Here is a 17,523-nt window from a genome sequence, read left to right on the forward strand (position 1 = left end):
TAACCGATTATCAATTTACCATAGATTTTTGTGAGAATTTGATTAATTCATTCTGGAGACCCAAAAAAAATAAATAAAAAATTGTATACTTTCTTACAGTGTTTATTTACATGTAATAAACTAAAAGCAATCTCTCCAATTTTTCATGGATGGCACATCTTTGTTTCTCAGATGCAATTTTCGTTACTTTTTTATCTGCTTGATTCTTTTTGATTATATCTTTCTTAGCTAAGATTGTATCTACTGTAGAGCTGTTGAAGTCATCTACCTACAATATCAGACATCTTTTTTACACTCTCTCTTGGCTATTATCTCTTGCTTAGTAAGAGATAATAGCAAAGATAGAGTGGAAAGATGTCTGATATTGTAGGTAGATGACTTCAACAGTTCTATAGTGAACACAGTTTTTGACACTCCACTTTTTTTAAGCCTCATAATATTATCAGTTTTTTAAATAGAAAGTTCAGAAAGCACTTGCAAAAATTCAGAGAACAGAAATTAACTAGTGCAAAAAAGGTTATGTATATAACTGTGAAAATCATTCCATAAACCATTTATAGATACCATTAAAATATAGTTTTACAAATCTTAAACACAGAATAACTTCTTGTATTTATTCTGTCAAGTGTTCGTTATCCAAACATGTGTTTGTTGTCCGAACATAAAAATCTTTCGTGAAAGTGTTTCTTGTCTGATTTGTTCGCAGTTCGAACTGTTAGTTGTCCCAATCACCCACTGTATATAATAAATTGTAATCAACAGAAACTATAATAAATTCAGCAACTTCCCTATTACAGGCACTTTGAGAAAGAATAAGAATTTTTAAACTTTACTAAAGTTCAAATAATATATTGTTTCAAAGTATGAACTAAAACTGTTTTCAGGAGTTTCAGTTTAAGTTCATTTCTACTAGTCGTTTTTAGTTTTGTTTTTAGTAACTAAAACAAAAATTTGGAGGACTAAAACTGTTCTGCAACCTTTTTCTACTTGCGGCACACCCATGACTCAACACGGTACACCAAAATGTTATTCTCCTCAAAAACGTACGATATGATACTATTAATAGAATTATGTAATGCCACTAACTTATTATTATTATTATTATTATTATTATTAATAATAATAATAAACAGATATCAACACTTGTGAGCAAATTTATTTTACATATACAGTACTTTCTTAGAATACATAAACATGCGTGGCTTGTAATAAAGAATAAACAAATATCATCAAATTTCATCAATGCTGTGGTAGAGAATGAAATACAAGCATAAGAAACACAACAACTGTGATAAAAATATATAAATAATACTTGAAATTAATAGAACATGTAAAAGTTTATGTCACACCTTTCACAATGTGACAGCACATCGGTTGTGGAACACTGGACTAAAACCTATTAAACTGTGTCTCTGTTAGTGAATATTAAGCCTATAAATTATATTTTTGTCTTTGTTTTTTAATCACAAATGGTTAAAAAACCAGGACATTTTTGTTTATGCATTTGTGATTAAATAAAATTATTAAACAATCTGTATTCAATATTTGATTGTTTAAATTTGACAATAAGAAATGAATTAAGCTGTAAAACTAAAATAACAAAGTATATTGTAGGCAAAAAAATTAACTGATGTTTATTATTTCAAGAAGGAAAAGGAAAATTAATATTTTGTAAAACCAAAACTTTTATTAAAAATTGTTAAAATAAAAGATTATTTAAAATACATTAATTTACTGCTTCATTTACAAAGTAGTGTACAGTACATATAGTAAGTATAAAAAATATACTTTTTATGAAAAACACTCATTTTCCAAGAGAGTATATTAATAATGTATAACATGTGGGAGACATTAGTTATAGAAGTGCTTAAGCATATAATCAGAAGACTTAGCTATAAAAATTGATATCATTGTATAATTTGAAATTAATATATACATCTAGAAAAGCATTTGTTTGAAATCTATAGGCATAATGGTTATTCACTCTTACATTATGCAAGATCTATTGATTCAAACTTGCTCTGAATGTTTTTTCAGATTTACTAATAAGTCTAGAATAAAATAATTTATTTTAAAATAATTTTTTAGAGGAAATTGAAAAATTCCATAATTCAAAATAAGAAAATGAAACTGAAGAAAAGTGATACGGTGTCAAATTATCCAAGATGTAGTTCAGTATCAAGTAACTGGCAAAAACTGATGGAGGTAAGTTTTGATTTAATTCTATTAAATTATTTTATGTTGATGATTTTGATAATTATCAAATTTTGTTTTGATTAATGCTTTTATTATTTATTATGATTTAAAATATTATATATAACATTTCAACTCAAGGATTAAATTATGTTATTAACCAGGAAAAAGTATTGTTTTAAGATTGCAGCTGTTTGTTTTTATATTCAGTAATGTATTTTATTTTTTTCTAAATATTAGTAAATAATGTAATATATTAAATTAAACTTATTAGCTTCTTAATTAGGCTCTTTGCCAAGTTCATATCTTTACATAAAATTTAAGTGCAACACGTCCCATTTATTATTAGGAGCTGTTTATAAATGACATTCACGCTGGAAGGGAGGGGGGGTTATGACAAGTGGACAGAGTTGGACAAGGTGGAAGGGAGGAGTTGTGCTTCAGTAAACATCCATGTTATTTCATTAAATTTTATACTGTTTATGCAATTTATTATATTTATTTCAAAATTTCTTAATTGAAGCTTTCTTTTCAAAATATCGCTCTTGAGAGTTAGCAAGGATACAGCAGAGTTTTCATTTTTAAACATTATTAGCAAAGGGGACATCCATAAATTACGTAAGGTGGTGTGGTACGTAAATTAGGGTGGGTGGGGGTCAAGAATTTCTTACGATTTCTTACTCAGAGGTAGGGGGTAATAGATCTCGTCTCACATAATATATTGTTTTTATTTTTTGATCTTGTTGAGTGGTGGAGTTTTGAATTTGGCTTTAATTTGGCGGTTTCTATTAAGAACGCTTGTCAGATGTGGCGTGATAGAATAATAACACTAGCAGACTTACTCTCTACACATTTTTTATCATGGGAGAAAGGCTGTGTAGGGGGTTTCTCACTGTTTTTTTTTAATAAGTGCGCACCACTCCTATGGGTATATAACACTAAGAATACATAAACCAAAATACATGATACAAAGTAAACATAAAATTAGTATTTGATTTTTAGTGAAAACTAAAATGTAAAACTAAAAATTAGAAATAATCTTATCTTCCATATTTTTCTAACATAATTGTAAAAAGTATCAAACAGTGGTTTCTGAACAAGCTTATCGAGTGGACGTGGCCACCTGAAACCAAGCGTAAAAATTTCTAATTTCAGAATAAGTCTATCTTGATCGTAAATTGGACAATGATAGATCATATGGTTGATCGGTGTCCAGGTTTTCTGTAGAGCAAAAGCAAGAGGCAGTTTCTGTCTGGTTATACATGCTTAGTAAGCAGTTGAGCAGTAGCAAACGTTAAATCTCTAAGTGGTGATGAGAACCTGCATTCAACACTAGGAAAATAATCTTATTCTACCAGTTTTACTGCTCAACTATTGTTGATTCCACTTTTGCATAGCATTGTCATAAATATAATTTTTAAGGCTGCTGCGTGAGAGAGGGTTGTGAGTGTGGTCCAAGTCAGTGTCCTTTGCAGCTGACTTAGCCTCAAAGTCGGCTTTTTCATTTTCTAGGATGCCAGTATGGCCACGAACAAACATAAAAGTTATCTTATTTACAAGATTTTTAATATGTTGCTGGATATATGTGATTTTATTGCTATTGAAATGTGTATTTATCAGAAATTTTAGGACGGACTAAGAATCACTGTAAATGTTGATAGACAGAGTTTTGTTTGGTAGTGAAGTGGCCCACTGACCAGCTTGGTAGACAGCATCTTCTTCAGCTTGTTATGTGGGGGTATCTTCTAACATATTTTGGGCAAAATATGTCAGTTTGGAGGAGGATACAGATACTTGAGCAGACATGAAGGGGGCTTTTGGACCCATCTGTGTAGATATTAATGTCTGCATGGTTATCCATGGAAGAATGTACCCTGGGGATAACCTTGTTTACAGGGTGATGATCAGAGATAGGCTAATTGCAATATGGTAGTGTGGCCGCCAGCGCCAGAGATCCCGAACACTGCCTGGCAACACTTGCCAACGAGAGTTGGCTGGCAACGTAAAAAGGAGGCGCAAAAAGTTCGCGGGGTTTTTGCCTGGATGTTTACAGAACCAACCCAACTGGCCAGCATCAACTTAGAAGCCGAAAATCCCGTAATCAAAAATCTCGAAATGCAGATTTTAGAACTCACAACGAAGGTTGTAGAACTTAATGTATCGCGTACTGCTCGTCCCCATTATCGTAGTAGAGAGAGAAACCGACATGACCCGAATTTGAGGTATCGCATTAGTTCACGCCCTCGAGGAAGAAGCCTCAATCGTCAGGGATATTGTTACTACCATGATAAGTTTGGATCAGCCGCTAGGAAATGTTGTTCGCCGTGTTCCTTCGACCGAACTGCTGATCAGGGAAACAAGTGCAGCCAGCCACAGTAACGGCCTGTGGGTCCAGCCTGGCTCCTAAATATAGCTGTCTGTTTGTGTATGACAACAAAACTGGCCTAAATTTCTTAATTGATTCTGGAGCAGATTTATCGATCATTCCCAATCGCACTAAGAATCAGCCTACAAAGGTTGAATTGTATGCTGCCAACGACTCTAAAATTTCGACGTATGGAGCAAAGGTGCTAGAACTTAACCTCAACTTAAGACGTTCTTTTCAGATGGGAATTTACCATAGCTGATGTGCAGAAGCCTATAATCGGTGCAGACTTTTTGGCCAACTTTGGACTCATTCTCGACATCAGAAACAGATTATTGGTCGACCCCCTGACTTCCCTTACTACACGAGGAAGATATTATACAGGACCACCTACTTCGGTCAAAACTATAATCAGCAATTCCCCAATGCAGGATATCCTCAAGGACTTTCCACATCTCACTCGTTCTCGACCGTTTTCAGATAAAGTCAGGCACAACACAATGCATTATATCGAAACACACGGTCCACCCGTATTTGCCAAACCCCATAGATTGCATCCGGCTCAGCTGCAAGTAGCAAAGCAAGAATTCCAGCACATGATGGAGTTAGGTATATGCAGACCATCAAAGTCCAACTGGGCTTCTCCCCTCCATATGGTGCCGAAGGATCGTAACGATTGGAGACCTACTGGGAGACTATCGTGCCCTGAATAGGATAACTGTTCCTGATCACTATCCAGTGCCACACATCCACGATTTTGGTCAAAGTCTACATGGAGCCCGAATATTTTCCAAGATCGATTTGGTTAGAGCCTTCCATCATATACCAGTTAACCCAGATGATGTGCCAAAGACAGCCATTACAACGCCATTTGGGCTATTTGAATTCGTTTTCCTCCCTTTTGGTCTCTGCAACGCAGCCCAATCATTCCAACGGTTCATGCACGAAGTTCTGAAAGGCTTAAACTTTTGTTTTTCATACCTAGATGACATCCTCATTGCTAGCACTTCGTGGGAGGAACATAAGATGCACATGCGGCAAGTGTTTCAACGCCTAGCTGTGGCCGCCAGCGCCAGAGATCCCGAACACTGCCTGGCAACACTTGCCAACGAGATGTTGGCTGGCAACTTGGAAGAAAAAGAAGCACGAAAGTTCGCGGGTTTTTGCCTGGATGTTGGCCGAGTATGTCGGTGACAGTTCTCACCTTTTTAATAAAGTTTTTTTTAGAATCAGAGAGAGCATTAGTAGAAACAGTTCTGCAGCACTTTGAAATCCTGATGGCAAACTGTCTTTGAAGAGAGAGGTAATTTACTTGCTACTGAATTTTTACTAGTTTATATGACTCCAGCTAGAGGCTGCGTAAAGTAGCATAGGTTGTATTGCCCCATTATATAGAGTTTTTACAAGCTTTATGATTTAGTCCCCAGGTGCACCTAGCACATTTTAGTAGCGTGTAGTTTATTTTCTTGGCCTTTGCCAAGATGTAATCAATATGACAACAGAATGTGGTTTCTCTCTATTCTCTCTTGTTTTATTTTGTATGTCGTTTCTGTTTACACATGTACTAGCTAAATAATAGAATATATTAACTAATTAATAATTATATATTTTGGACCTAAGGTTTTTAGTTATTCATAAAAGAAATTTTTTTGTTAAAATCTTTCTATAAAATCATGCCTAAATATTACATAAGGAAGGGGAGGGGAGGAGGAATCAAAGAAAATATTACAGTTTCTTACACAGGGTGGGTGGAGGTCACGTGGCCGAAATCACCCTTACGTAATTTATGGACGGCCCCAAATCAACAATGTACTGTAATGCTGGTCTACTAATATTTAAAAAGATGGTACACCACATGGTGGAGAAGTCTCTATAGGTTGACATTAATCCTAAGGAATTTGATTTATTTAAGTTTTGGAACTTTAATAACTTACATGTAAGTATTACCATACTGCTTTACTGTATGTACTATACATAGGTACTAAGTGGTGAAGTCTATGCACACAATATAATCTGCCAAGTGATCGTGTCTAATTATTGTGGGAAGATTATTTCAGGATTCTGACACCATCCAGCAATAGTTTGAAAATTACTTGAGATTATCTTGAGGAAGAGTTGAAGGTATTTGCTGAGTTGTCCTTCAGACAACATTACATGCAAAATTAATCTTTGCATATTCTTTTAAAATTTTTTTATAAAATTTTGGTTTACATTTGTTTAGTTAAACTTTACTTTACATTTGACTAAACAAATGTAAATCAAATTTTATAAAAAAAATTTTAAAAGAGCATGGAAAGATTAATTTCTTTTTAACAATTTAAGCATGGCCAAGGAAGAAGGTCATATGAAAGGGATAACCTGTGCAAAATGCTCTGCTCTATTTCCTATGCTTCTATGCAATTGTGCTATTTCCTATGCTTTGATTTTGCAATTGATGTAAAAGCACTGTTATAACTTACTAGAAAGGTTTCAATCATATACGAGCAATTTGGATATAATTCCATTATTTCTACTTATGATATGTATAGTTTATAAAGTAATAAAAGTTGTAAGGGGATTGAATTTTGCTGGATGTCTGAAGAGGGGAGGGGGTTAGAAATGTGGACTAACTGGGACAACGGGGGAAGAGAGAGTAAAAATTTCAAGAAAAATGTGCATGAAATTTATGGACAGCCCCTTATTGTTATTATTATGTTGGTTTTGTGAGTTTTACTTGGTTGACAGCAGTGGCTGTGTACTATGCCGGACCAGAGTAAAGGCATAGTAATCAAAACAAAATTTAAAAAAGTGTGTCTGTATTCAGGAAATTCCTAACAATGTGACATGTATTCAGTATGGTGGCCTTCTGTAGTGTGACGTATGTGTTTCTATTCAATTGTAATATGCCCAGGCTTTTGTGTAGTGTGTGTGGTATGACACCTGTAAAGGAGAGAACAACAGGTACAATAAGCACCCTATCCATTCTCCACAGATGCCTTATTTCCTGGGCGAGTTTGTGTACTTGCTGATTTTTTCAGTGCATGTGTTATGTATATTGTGAATGTTTGGAACAGATATGTCTATAATATATGTGATTTTATTGTGTTTGTCAATGAGTGTGATGTCTGGTCTGTTGTGATAAATTGTTTTATCTGTGATTATGGCTCTGTTGTAGTACATTTTGTGCCTGTTGTTTTCCAATATGATCTGTGGGATGTATTTGTAGTATGGTTCGTGGATGTCTAATAATTTGTGTTTCTTTGCAAGCTCTTGGTGTATTACATTTGCTACTTGATTATGTCTATGTAAATAATCTGTCTGTGCCAAGAGCTTGTAACTGGAAGTGATATTTGAGAAGTTAGATCTGGAAACATTTGATAAAATATGTTAACTTTTATATAAAAATATATAATACATTATAATAGCATATTATATACCAGGGGTGGGCAAGCAAGAGTTCAGTGGGAGCCGAAATGTAAGTTTTGCAAAATGCATGGGAGCCGCAGTTCTGTACTGTCGTGGTGGATAGTATGGTAAGGCGTGCGATTTTATTATATAATATAAATATAATATAAAACAAATATTGAATTTTTTTAATAAATATATTTTCACAAAATTATAAAAATAAAATTGTAAAAATAATAATAAAAAACAGAAATTAACACTTTCAGCAAGAGCCGCATGTAACTCAAAAAGAGCCACATTTGCCCATGCCTGTTATATACCAATGATGCCCAAACTGTGGCTCACAAGCTGCATGCGGCTCTTAAAGAACTTAATTGTGGCTCAACTAATAAATAAAAAATATTTATTATTTTTTAAAATTTCATTACAAACATTACAAATTCATAAACCTTCAAATAGCAAAGAGTAAATAAAAAAAATTGCAATAAATATGTAAAAATTGTCAAAATAAATACATTATGATTCTGAAATATTTTTTTTATTTTTATACCAAGAACTTAAGGTGCAGCTCCCAATATTTTCAGGTACTAGGACTCTTACAGCAAACAGTTTGGGCACCCCTGTTGTATACTGGGTTTATTGTAATCATGATATTGTTAGCACTCATTTAATGTTATTAGAGTTAGACTATCTCAAAACATATCAGTTGTATTACAGTTATAAAATTGTACTTATTTTAATCAGAGTTTTGCTTATAGTTATCACTATTTCAGTAAATTCACATATGATTACACATTAAGTTCTTGGTTAAGTATATGTTCTTTTTTCACACTTCATTTTAGAACTTTTTAACCTAATGGAGATCTGTATAGATCAAAAACATTAGCCATAAATAAATGCTTATTGAAAGTAATTCAAGGTTCCACTGTGATGATTTCTATTTTGTTTTGTTAAGGCAACCAGAAATGTTTTTGTTTTTCCAGTATCCATTATTAGTTCTTCAAAATAGAACAATTACATGTTCAAAAAATCTAGCAACAAGAGTTGTGTAACTTTCCCAGCTGTTATGAGTTTGTATTTAAAAAAAAAAACTTATATAGTACTTGTATAGTATTAGTTTATAGCAAAATAAATAAAATTGTGTGGCACTATCTGTTATGAGATTTTGTTATAAAAAATTTTAATTACTATAAAATGGCAAGAAGATAATTTTGAGGGTAGGGATGAGTTTTATAAAAAGGTGTAAACTTTTTTTTTTTATAAAACTCATCCCTACTCATGTTAATAACAAGTAAAATCTTCATCAAGTCCTATTCTTTTATAGTGGAATGTTGTTAAAAAATTATTTAAAACAGTTGAAAATCTAAACATTTTAAAACAAAAATTAGCAATCAATGTAATAAAATATTTGAATAAAATTAAAATGTAAAATATTTTACATAATAGATTAATTTTTTAAATTTTATTCAACTATTTTATAACATTGATTGTTAATTTTTATTTTTAAATGTTGATTTCCAATTATTCTAAATAATTTTGAAAATATTTTGTCATGAAAAAATGTATTCCATTTTCAAATATATAACTGTTCTGTTTTGAAGGGATAATGATTCAGGAAATATGAAAATGACTCAAGATGAATTTTATAAATTTATTATTAGTATTTTTATAAGTATATTTATAACAAATTTAGAAGTCTAACTTTAGAAGTTATCTAATCATTATCATCATTAATGATTTGAATTTATAATAATTTTTCTACCAGAATAAACAGCAACAATCTCTTTTTATAACAGATATTCTGTTTATTTTGATGATGAAATTATATTTGTAAAATTGGATTTTAACTGATGTGTCAGAAAATATGTGTCATGCATTAATGTTGAGTTGCACAGTGTTAAAATCTTTTGATTCTGATAAGCTATTTTGAAAGCTATTCGTCAAGTTGCATTAACATAGAATGATTGGAATTCTGTTTTATGCATTTAATTCCAATTATTCCACATTAAGGCAGTCCAATGATGGTATTTGAAAAAGACAAAAACCTTTATTTAATAATATTATTAAAGGTTTTTTTAATGTTGATTTGTGGATTAAATAAAATTCTTTAAACTCAGTTCTTGCTTAAATGTTTTAGGACTTATCATACACCAATCGTGAGGCTTTTAAACTAATAAGTTAATAGTCTTAATAATTATTTTATTAACAAAATTTTTAACAATTTTAATTATTTCAGGATGAATTTCAGGAGACATTACTTCACTCTCCTCTTTAGCCTATTATAACAGAATGTAAACCTATTATAATATACTATACAACTGAATTTGATATAATTTTAAATTTTGGAATAAATATCATTAAAACTGTTAATTTAATAAATTAACAGTTTTAATGATATTTATTTCAGTTGCGTTTAATTATCTGTTTAAGAAAATTATAATAATAAAATTTCTATTGTTGTTCTATTATCATTTATTAATACTCTTCCAAAAAATTGTCCAAACTCTGGATTATTGAAGTGATCACAACTAACATATTTGAAATTTTATATAAAATATAAAAATATAAAAAACATGCAATTAGATTCAAAAAGTAAACTATTGATAATGAGAAACTGTGATATTGTTTTTGAAAATACATAACAAATCAATAAATAAAATTTCACTTTTAACTATGAACTTGTTATAAGAAAAACAATAATTGAACTTGATAAACCATTTGATATTTTTAAATTGAAAAAAATTTAGACTGAATTGAAATAGTTTATATTATATTTATTACTTACAATTATCCTAAACAGTAGCAGTTTTCATTCTACCGAAAATTGAATTTTAGCATATTTTTAACAAGCAAATGTTTATGAAACAAATAGTTTGCATTCGTTATTTATAAGAATGCGTCTTTTATTTTTCTTAATTTGTGTAACTTTGATAATTAATTCATGTTGAAAAATAAGGAGAATATTAACATTTTCATGATCTGTTGATTGGTGGCAACACTGATTGTTTTTTTTTCTGTGAGCTTTCCCTACTTTTTTTGTTCTTCTCTTCCCGCCTTTTTTTCAGACATGTGAAGTTGTAGTGTTTCTTTTTGTTTAAATAAGTTTTTCTTAAGTAGAGAAGTGTGTGTTAGAGGTTCTGACATCAAGTCTCAACAGGTTATGGGTCCAGATCGCTTTAACTGTGCGATGGAACTTTCTAGACTTCACATTGGATATTTAGAAGGCAAGTCTAACTGGTCGACTTGGAAATATAAAATTTGCATCGTGGTAAGGAATATTCCTGGTTCATTGGATGTTGTTGAATGAAAAATTTCGAAACTGGAAGAATTATATTCTGATGCTTCAAAGGAAGAAAAAACAAGGTATGAAAAAGAACTATTAAATTTTACTAATTACGATAGTAGTGCTTTGTTGGTTTTAACTTGCAATTTGTATGAAGAAACTTTAAAGAAAGTCATGCGTTTTACCACAGTGCGAGACGTTTGGTTAGAATTACATAGATTGTTTGAAGGTGTCTGTGAGGACAAGGCTTATGATCTTTGTATGAGATTTTTTGGTTATAAACATCAAGTTGGAGATGATATGGCCAACTATTTATCAAAACTAAAAAATATTTGGAATGATTTGGATGTAGAATTGACAAAGGATGAAGGAATGGAAAAGTTGCCAGATTTATTGTTAATTTGCAAAGTCTTAGATACTTTACCTGACGACTATTTTTCATTTAAGTCAAGCTGGCTTCTTATTTTAAAAAAGGATTGTACCATAGATAATTTAGCTGTTCAATTGTGCTCGTGTGAAAGAGCTTTAGCTTGTAAGGATAATGAAAACAAAAATCAGGAAGTCTTAGTTACTAATACAAGTAAGAAGCTGTTCAAATCTAAACCAGCAGGAAAATATAGTTCAGATATAGTTTGTCACTATTGTCACAGATCTGGTCATAAAATAAAGTATAGTTTTATGTAATTGTAAGGAAAGCAGACAGTAAAACTAAACAAGAAAATAGAGAGTTTTCTGCAGAATCTCATAAAGATAATAGTTGTAATATGACTCTCTTAACAATTATGTCGAATACAGTACTTAGTGAAAATGATAAAGACTGTTGGTATGTGGACAATGGAGCTACAAGTCATGTTACCTATTAACAAAATTTGTTTTGTGATTTTGAGGACTTTAAAGATCCACATTCAGTTACCATAGCCAGTGGAAACAAAATATATGCAATAGGTAAAGGAACAGTTGAAGTAGAAGCATATGTGGATAATACATGGAATAAAATTATATTATGTAATGTTTGGTTTGTACCGGATCTTAAGAAGAATCTATTTTCAATGTTAGCAGCTCAGGATCGTCATCACTCTAGCTTATTTATATCAAAGAATGTAAATTAAAAGTTGATGGACATATAATAATAACTGGTAGACGTAGCCAATATGGAGGTCTTTTTAAGCTTAATTTAGGAAGTGTAACATGTTGCAAGCCATGTGAGGTAAATGCAGTTACTAAGTCAAATTTATTACAGATCTATCATGAGAGGCTGGGTCACCAAGACAAGAGACATGTGAAAACAATTGTAGAATGAGAACGTGGTGTTAAAGTTGACTTTGATAATGAAATATGTGAAGGATGTGTTTACGGCAAATCTCATAGATTAAAGTTTGGAACACGTCCACATGCTACAAAACCAGGTGAACTGATACATAAGGATATATGTGGATCATTTGAACCATTTATGTCTGGTTATAGATACTTTGTTTTATTTAAAGATGACTTTTCAAGAATTCGATTTATCTATTTTATTAAGGAAAAGTCTGAAGTGTCTGAAAAGCTAAAACAGATGATAGCTGAAGTTAAAGTTACTGGACATACAGTCAAAGAAATTCTGAGTGATAATGGCAGAGAATTTGATAATGCTATTGTTAGAAAAATTCTACAGAAAAATAGAATAAGACAACAATTGACTATGTCATATACTCCAGAACAGAATGGCTGCTGTGAACTTGAAAATAGAACAATAGTTGAGGCAGCAAGGTCCTTAATGTATACTAATAAAAATTTCACTCAAAAGCTATGGGCAGAGTTAGTAAATACTGCAACCTATATCCTAAATAGAACAAGTCCATCAAGTATTGAAGGTAAATTGCCATTTGAACTATGGTTTAATAAAAAACCAAATATTAAACACTTGAGAATCATTGGGAGTACTTGTTATGCTCATGTACCCAAGCAACTAAGGAAAAAGTGGGGAAGAAAGCACAGAAAGGTGTTTCGATAGGATATGATGATGATGGTGGTTTGGGACAAAGAAAATAACAAGCTCATTCATTCGAGAGATGACATTTTTCAAGAAGAATCCTTGATAGTTAAAAATAACAACTTGAATATACCTCATCTGGAAATAATCATGAAGCCTTATAGTTTACAAGAAGATGATAGTTATCTGAATGCTGAAAAAGAAGATTTGAGTTTTCAGGATGAAGTTCAGAGCAAAGAGGCAATACAACAAATGACTCTACAAGATTGTTCAGAGCTTATGCGTCCCAGAAAATTTGATGACAGTGTTATGTCAGTGATCCAAGTGCCTTTGAAGATCTGAGTACTTATACAGAGGCAATTAGTTGTCAGAACCAAGAGAAATGGTTAAGTGCTATGGATTGTGAAATAAAATCCTTAAAAGAAAATGAGACATGGACCCGTGAAGAGTTACCAGGTGGAAGAAAAGCAATTCCATACAAATGGATATTTAAAACAAAGGCCAATCCAAATGGTTTGATAGACAAGTTTAAGGCAAGACTGGTAGCAAAGGATTCTCTCAAAGAAACGGAAAGAATTTTGATCAAACATTCAGCCCTGTTGCTAAGTTAGGAACAATTAGAGCACTTTTAAGTTTGCAGCAAATGAAAATATGTCTCTTACACAATTTGATGTCTCATCAGCTTTCTTATATGGTACAATAGATGAGGACATTTACATGGAACAGCCAGAGGGGTTTAGTGATGGTTCAAACAGAGTCTGTAAATTAAAACGAAATCTTTATGGACTTAAACAAGCTCCACTATGTTGGAATAAGAGATTTGGAGACTATCTTTTGAAATTGGGCTTCCAAAGGAGTGATGCAGATCCTTGCCTGTTCATAAGAAAGAGAGATCCAAATAAACTTTTGCTAACCTTGAATGTAGATGATGGTTTGGTGGTGGCAACAGATCCACAGGAATCAGCCATTTATAGAGTTTATAGAGCAGTTAAAAAGTGAGTTCAAGATTGTCTCTAGACCTGCTACCTATTTCTTAGGTTTAGAAATTCACAGACAAAGTGATGGATCAATTTTTGTAAATCAAAAGTCCTATACTGAAAAAATTCTTGAGCATTTCGGCATGCAAGATTGCAGACCTGTGTCAACGCTGATAATTAAGGAAAGCAATAAATCAGGGAAAGTTCCTGTGAAAATAATGAAGAACACAAAAAGGACAAACCATATTGTCAAGCAGTAGGTGCTCTTATGTACCTGATGGTTGGTACATACCCTGATATTAGTTATGCAGTGGGAGTTGTTTCAAGGTCACTTGAAGTTTATACTAATGAGAACTGGATAAATGTTAAAAGGATCTTCCGTTACCTGAAAGGTACACTTGATTATGGATTACTCTATAAGAAAGGACATAAGAAGGGCATTCTTGAGGCATACAATGATGCTGATCATGGTGGAGATTTAGTCACTGGACATTCTACTTTCGGAGTTGTTTGTATTTATTCCGGCGGAGCAATCAGTTGGCTTAGTCAAAGACAAAGTTCAGTTGCAATATCTACCACAGAAGCAGAAGTGGTGGCTGCAAGTGAAGCAGCATATGAAATAGTATGGCTGAAGCAATAGGATATCACAGAACTCAAAGAATCTCCAGGTGTACTATAGATTACCACCTAGGGAATTTCAGGACTTTGATTATATATTTGAACTCGGGACCGAGACAAGTTCAACGGTACCCTATTTTTGGACCGGAGACGAAAAATAAAAAAGTTATCATACTTTTTTTATTGCTCTCGTGAAAACGGCACCATAGTTGCTAGTATTGCCATCTTGCGGTAAAGTCTGCAAACCATGACGTCGGACTACGGTCATCTCCAGGAGGGTTAAACACACGATATGAGAGCGGAGAGAGCGATGCGATTTCCGATCATCGCGCGATTGCCATTTCGGTTAATGTTACTTATGGCAGCAAACATGGCGGCCGTTCCCACTGTTTGTGCTCCTGACTGACCTCCCGGAGGGGAGCCGCCAGCAGGCCGCCATGTGCTAAACGTCACTAGTTATTGATTCATGGTAGTTCTTGAACAAAGTAAAAAAGGGGGAGAAACGTCTACTAAAGGCAATTTTAACGGCAAGCGATGCGACTCCCGATTGCAATAACGAGGCTGACTTAACGGAGAGAGCGATGCGACTCCCTATCATCGCACAGTCGCTGGAAAAAAGTATGATAACTTTTTTATTTTTTGTCTCTGGTTCAAAAGTACGGTATCGTTGAACTCGTCTCGGTCTCCTGAGTTCAGATATATACCCAAAGACCCAAAATTCCATAGGTGGTAATCTAGAGTATCCCCAAATCTCCAGACCTACAAATTGACAATGAAGCAGCAACAAGATTGGCACAAAACCCAGAATGCCATCGCTGTACTAAACATATTAAAACGAGACATTTCTTTGTGAGCTAGTTATTGATGGAACCATTGTGGTGAAGAGTAGCCACAGAATTCCAGGTAGCTGACATAATGACAAAACTACTACACAAACCAAGACTTGAATCTCTTTGCAAGGACATGGGTATCCAACAGATCATTCAATGAGGGAAAGTGTTGAAAAATATGGAAAATATTAACAAAATCTTTTGTAAACTCTAAAAATAAAAATTATTATTATTATTAAAAACTTTTTTTTAGAAATATTACTGATCCCATTGAATTTACCCCTTTGAAAATATTATCATTTATATGATCTGTTGATTGTGACAACATTGATCTTTTTTTTTTGCTGTGAGCTTTCCCTACTTTTTTTTTGTTCTTCTCTTCCTGCCTTTTTTTTTCTTCTTCTCTTCCTGCCTTTTTTTTTTCTTCAGATGTGTGAAGTTGTAGTGTTCTTTTTTGTTTTAATAAAAGTTTTTGTTAAATAGAGTGTGTGTTAGAGATTCTGACATCAAGTGTCAACAATTCATTTGTGCTTGTATTTTGTTGTAAACCATGTTTGTTCAAATGCAAACCAACTTTGCACTTTCAGCTAAGGTGCTTCAACCTCATCCAAAAATGTGTATGGGTCTTCTGTCACAGGTATTGGCTTGCTAGTTTTCAATTTTTAAACACCAATATCTTTGTTGTTTTTTGTCCTATGCATACTGTTCCATTGGCTTATGCTGCTTTCTGTCATGTAGAATCTTGTAACATCACTAATTCCCGGTGTTTGTATTGGAAATTTTCAAGTTACAGTTATATTAACTAAAACTGTATTGTTTTACTAATGTGACCAAATGTTCCAATTTGTCTGGGACAGTTCTAGATTTCTCCTGTTTTTAACCCTCAAACTAGAATAAACTTTTAAATAGAATTATTTTACTGTTTTTCTAATGCAATATAACCAGTTTCTAGATCAATATACAAATGATTTTTAAAAAATAATTTAAGTTTAGCTATTTGAAGACTTCATAAAAACTGTCTTGATTTTCAAGATAAACAATATGATCACTCTAGTTCTACCCCTATTTTCATGTATTGTGAGCTTATGTCACCCTGTATTTATCCTGTAAAAATTTCATGGATTTCTCACTTTCCACACTCCAGAGATCACTGTCAAGCTACTTTATGACCACTTGTGTATAACAGTAAAATATGAAAAACTAGTGTACACTATTTTTACAGTACAATATTTCAACTTCTAAAAAAAATAATTAGACCACTGACTCAGCCTTTCAATAGTATATGCTATCCTGTGATGATGATATCTGCATGCTGATTCTCCACACACAAAAATCAAATGCTGATCGGGTCTGGGGAGCTGGGAGACAATTTTAAGGTATCATTCCAATGCATGAAGACCTTTGATACATATACAGTAGAGCATCGTTTACCTGAAAGCCGATCAACCGAAACATTGGTTAACCGAAAGCATTCCAGTCAGACTGTGTCGTGCTGAATCAAGCATTTTTGATACAAGATTAACTTCCAGAATATAATTTTTTTTGTTTTTATATTTTTCAATATATTTATTTTGTTTGTACAAAGTAAAGAAATAATTTTTAACAATACAATAGCCACAATTATTATTTTTAAAAATTTACGTTAGGCTTAACATTGACAAAAATTCAACACAGCAACATGCAATGGAGAAAAATTTCAACATGGGATAGGTTAATATATTTTTTTGTACATAATTGGTTATCTGAACAATCCCAGTCCCCAATTGATTCGGATAAACGACGCTCTACTGTATTTATATATATGTTGTTAACAATGTAGAATCTGTATAGTTTATCTTATTGTAGCTATTATAAATTTATTTTTGAGAGTTTTTATAACTTTTGTTTTTATATACAGTCAA

At 32.4% G+C, this 17,523-nt stretch overlaps 2 protein-coding genes across 2 annotated transcripts in view; both read left to right on the top strand.

Moving 5' to 3' along the window:
• LOC136969360 (centromere protein F-like) overlaps positions 1-17,523 on the top strand; it is a 352,144-nt gene that overhangs the window by 52,233 nt on the left and 282,388 nt on the right. The window lies entirely within an intron of this gene.
• The window catches only part of LOC136969368 (RNA exonuclease 4-like), a 36,957-nt gene that overhangs the window by 6,135 nt on the left and 13,299 nt on the right, over positions 1-17,523 (top strand). The window contains exon 2 of the mRNA XM_067263506.1: positions 2,089-2,205. Within this exon, the coding sequence (XP_067119607.1) occupies positions 2,089-2,205 (117 nt within the window). The remainder of the gene's footprint in view (positions 1-2,088; positions 2,206-17,523) is intronic.

This window comes from Centruroides vittatus, unplaced genomic scaffold (genome assembly GCF_030686945.1).
Source record: "Centruroides vittatus isolate TY-2023 unplaced genomic scaffold, ASM3068694v2 contig_1777, whole genome shotgun sequence".
In the NCBI taxonomy this organism is placed as follows: Eukaryota; Metazoa; Arthropoda; class Arachnida; order Scorpiones; family Buthidae; genus Centruroides; species Centruroides vittatus.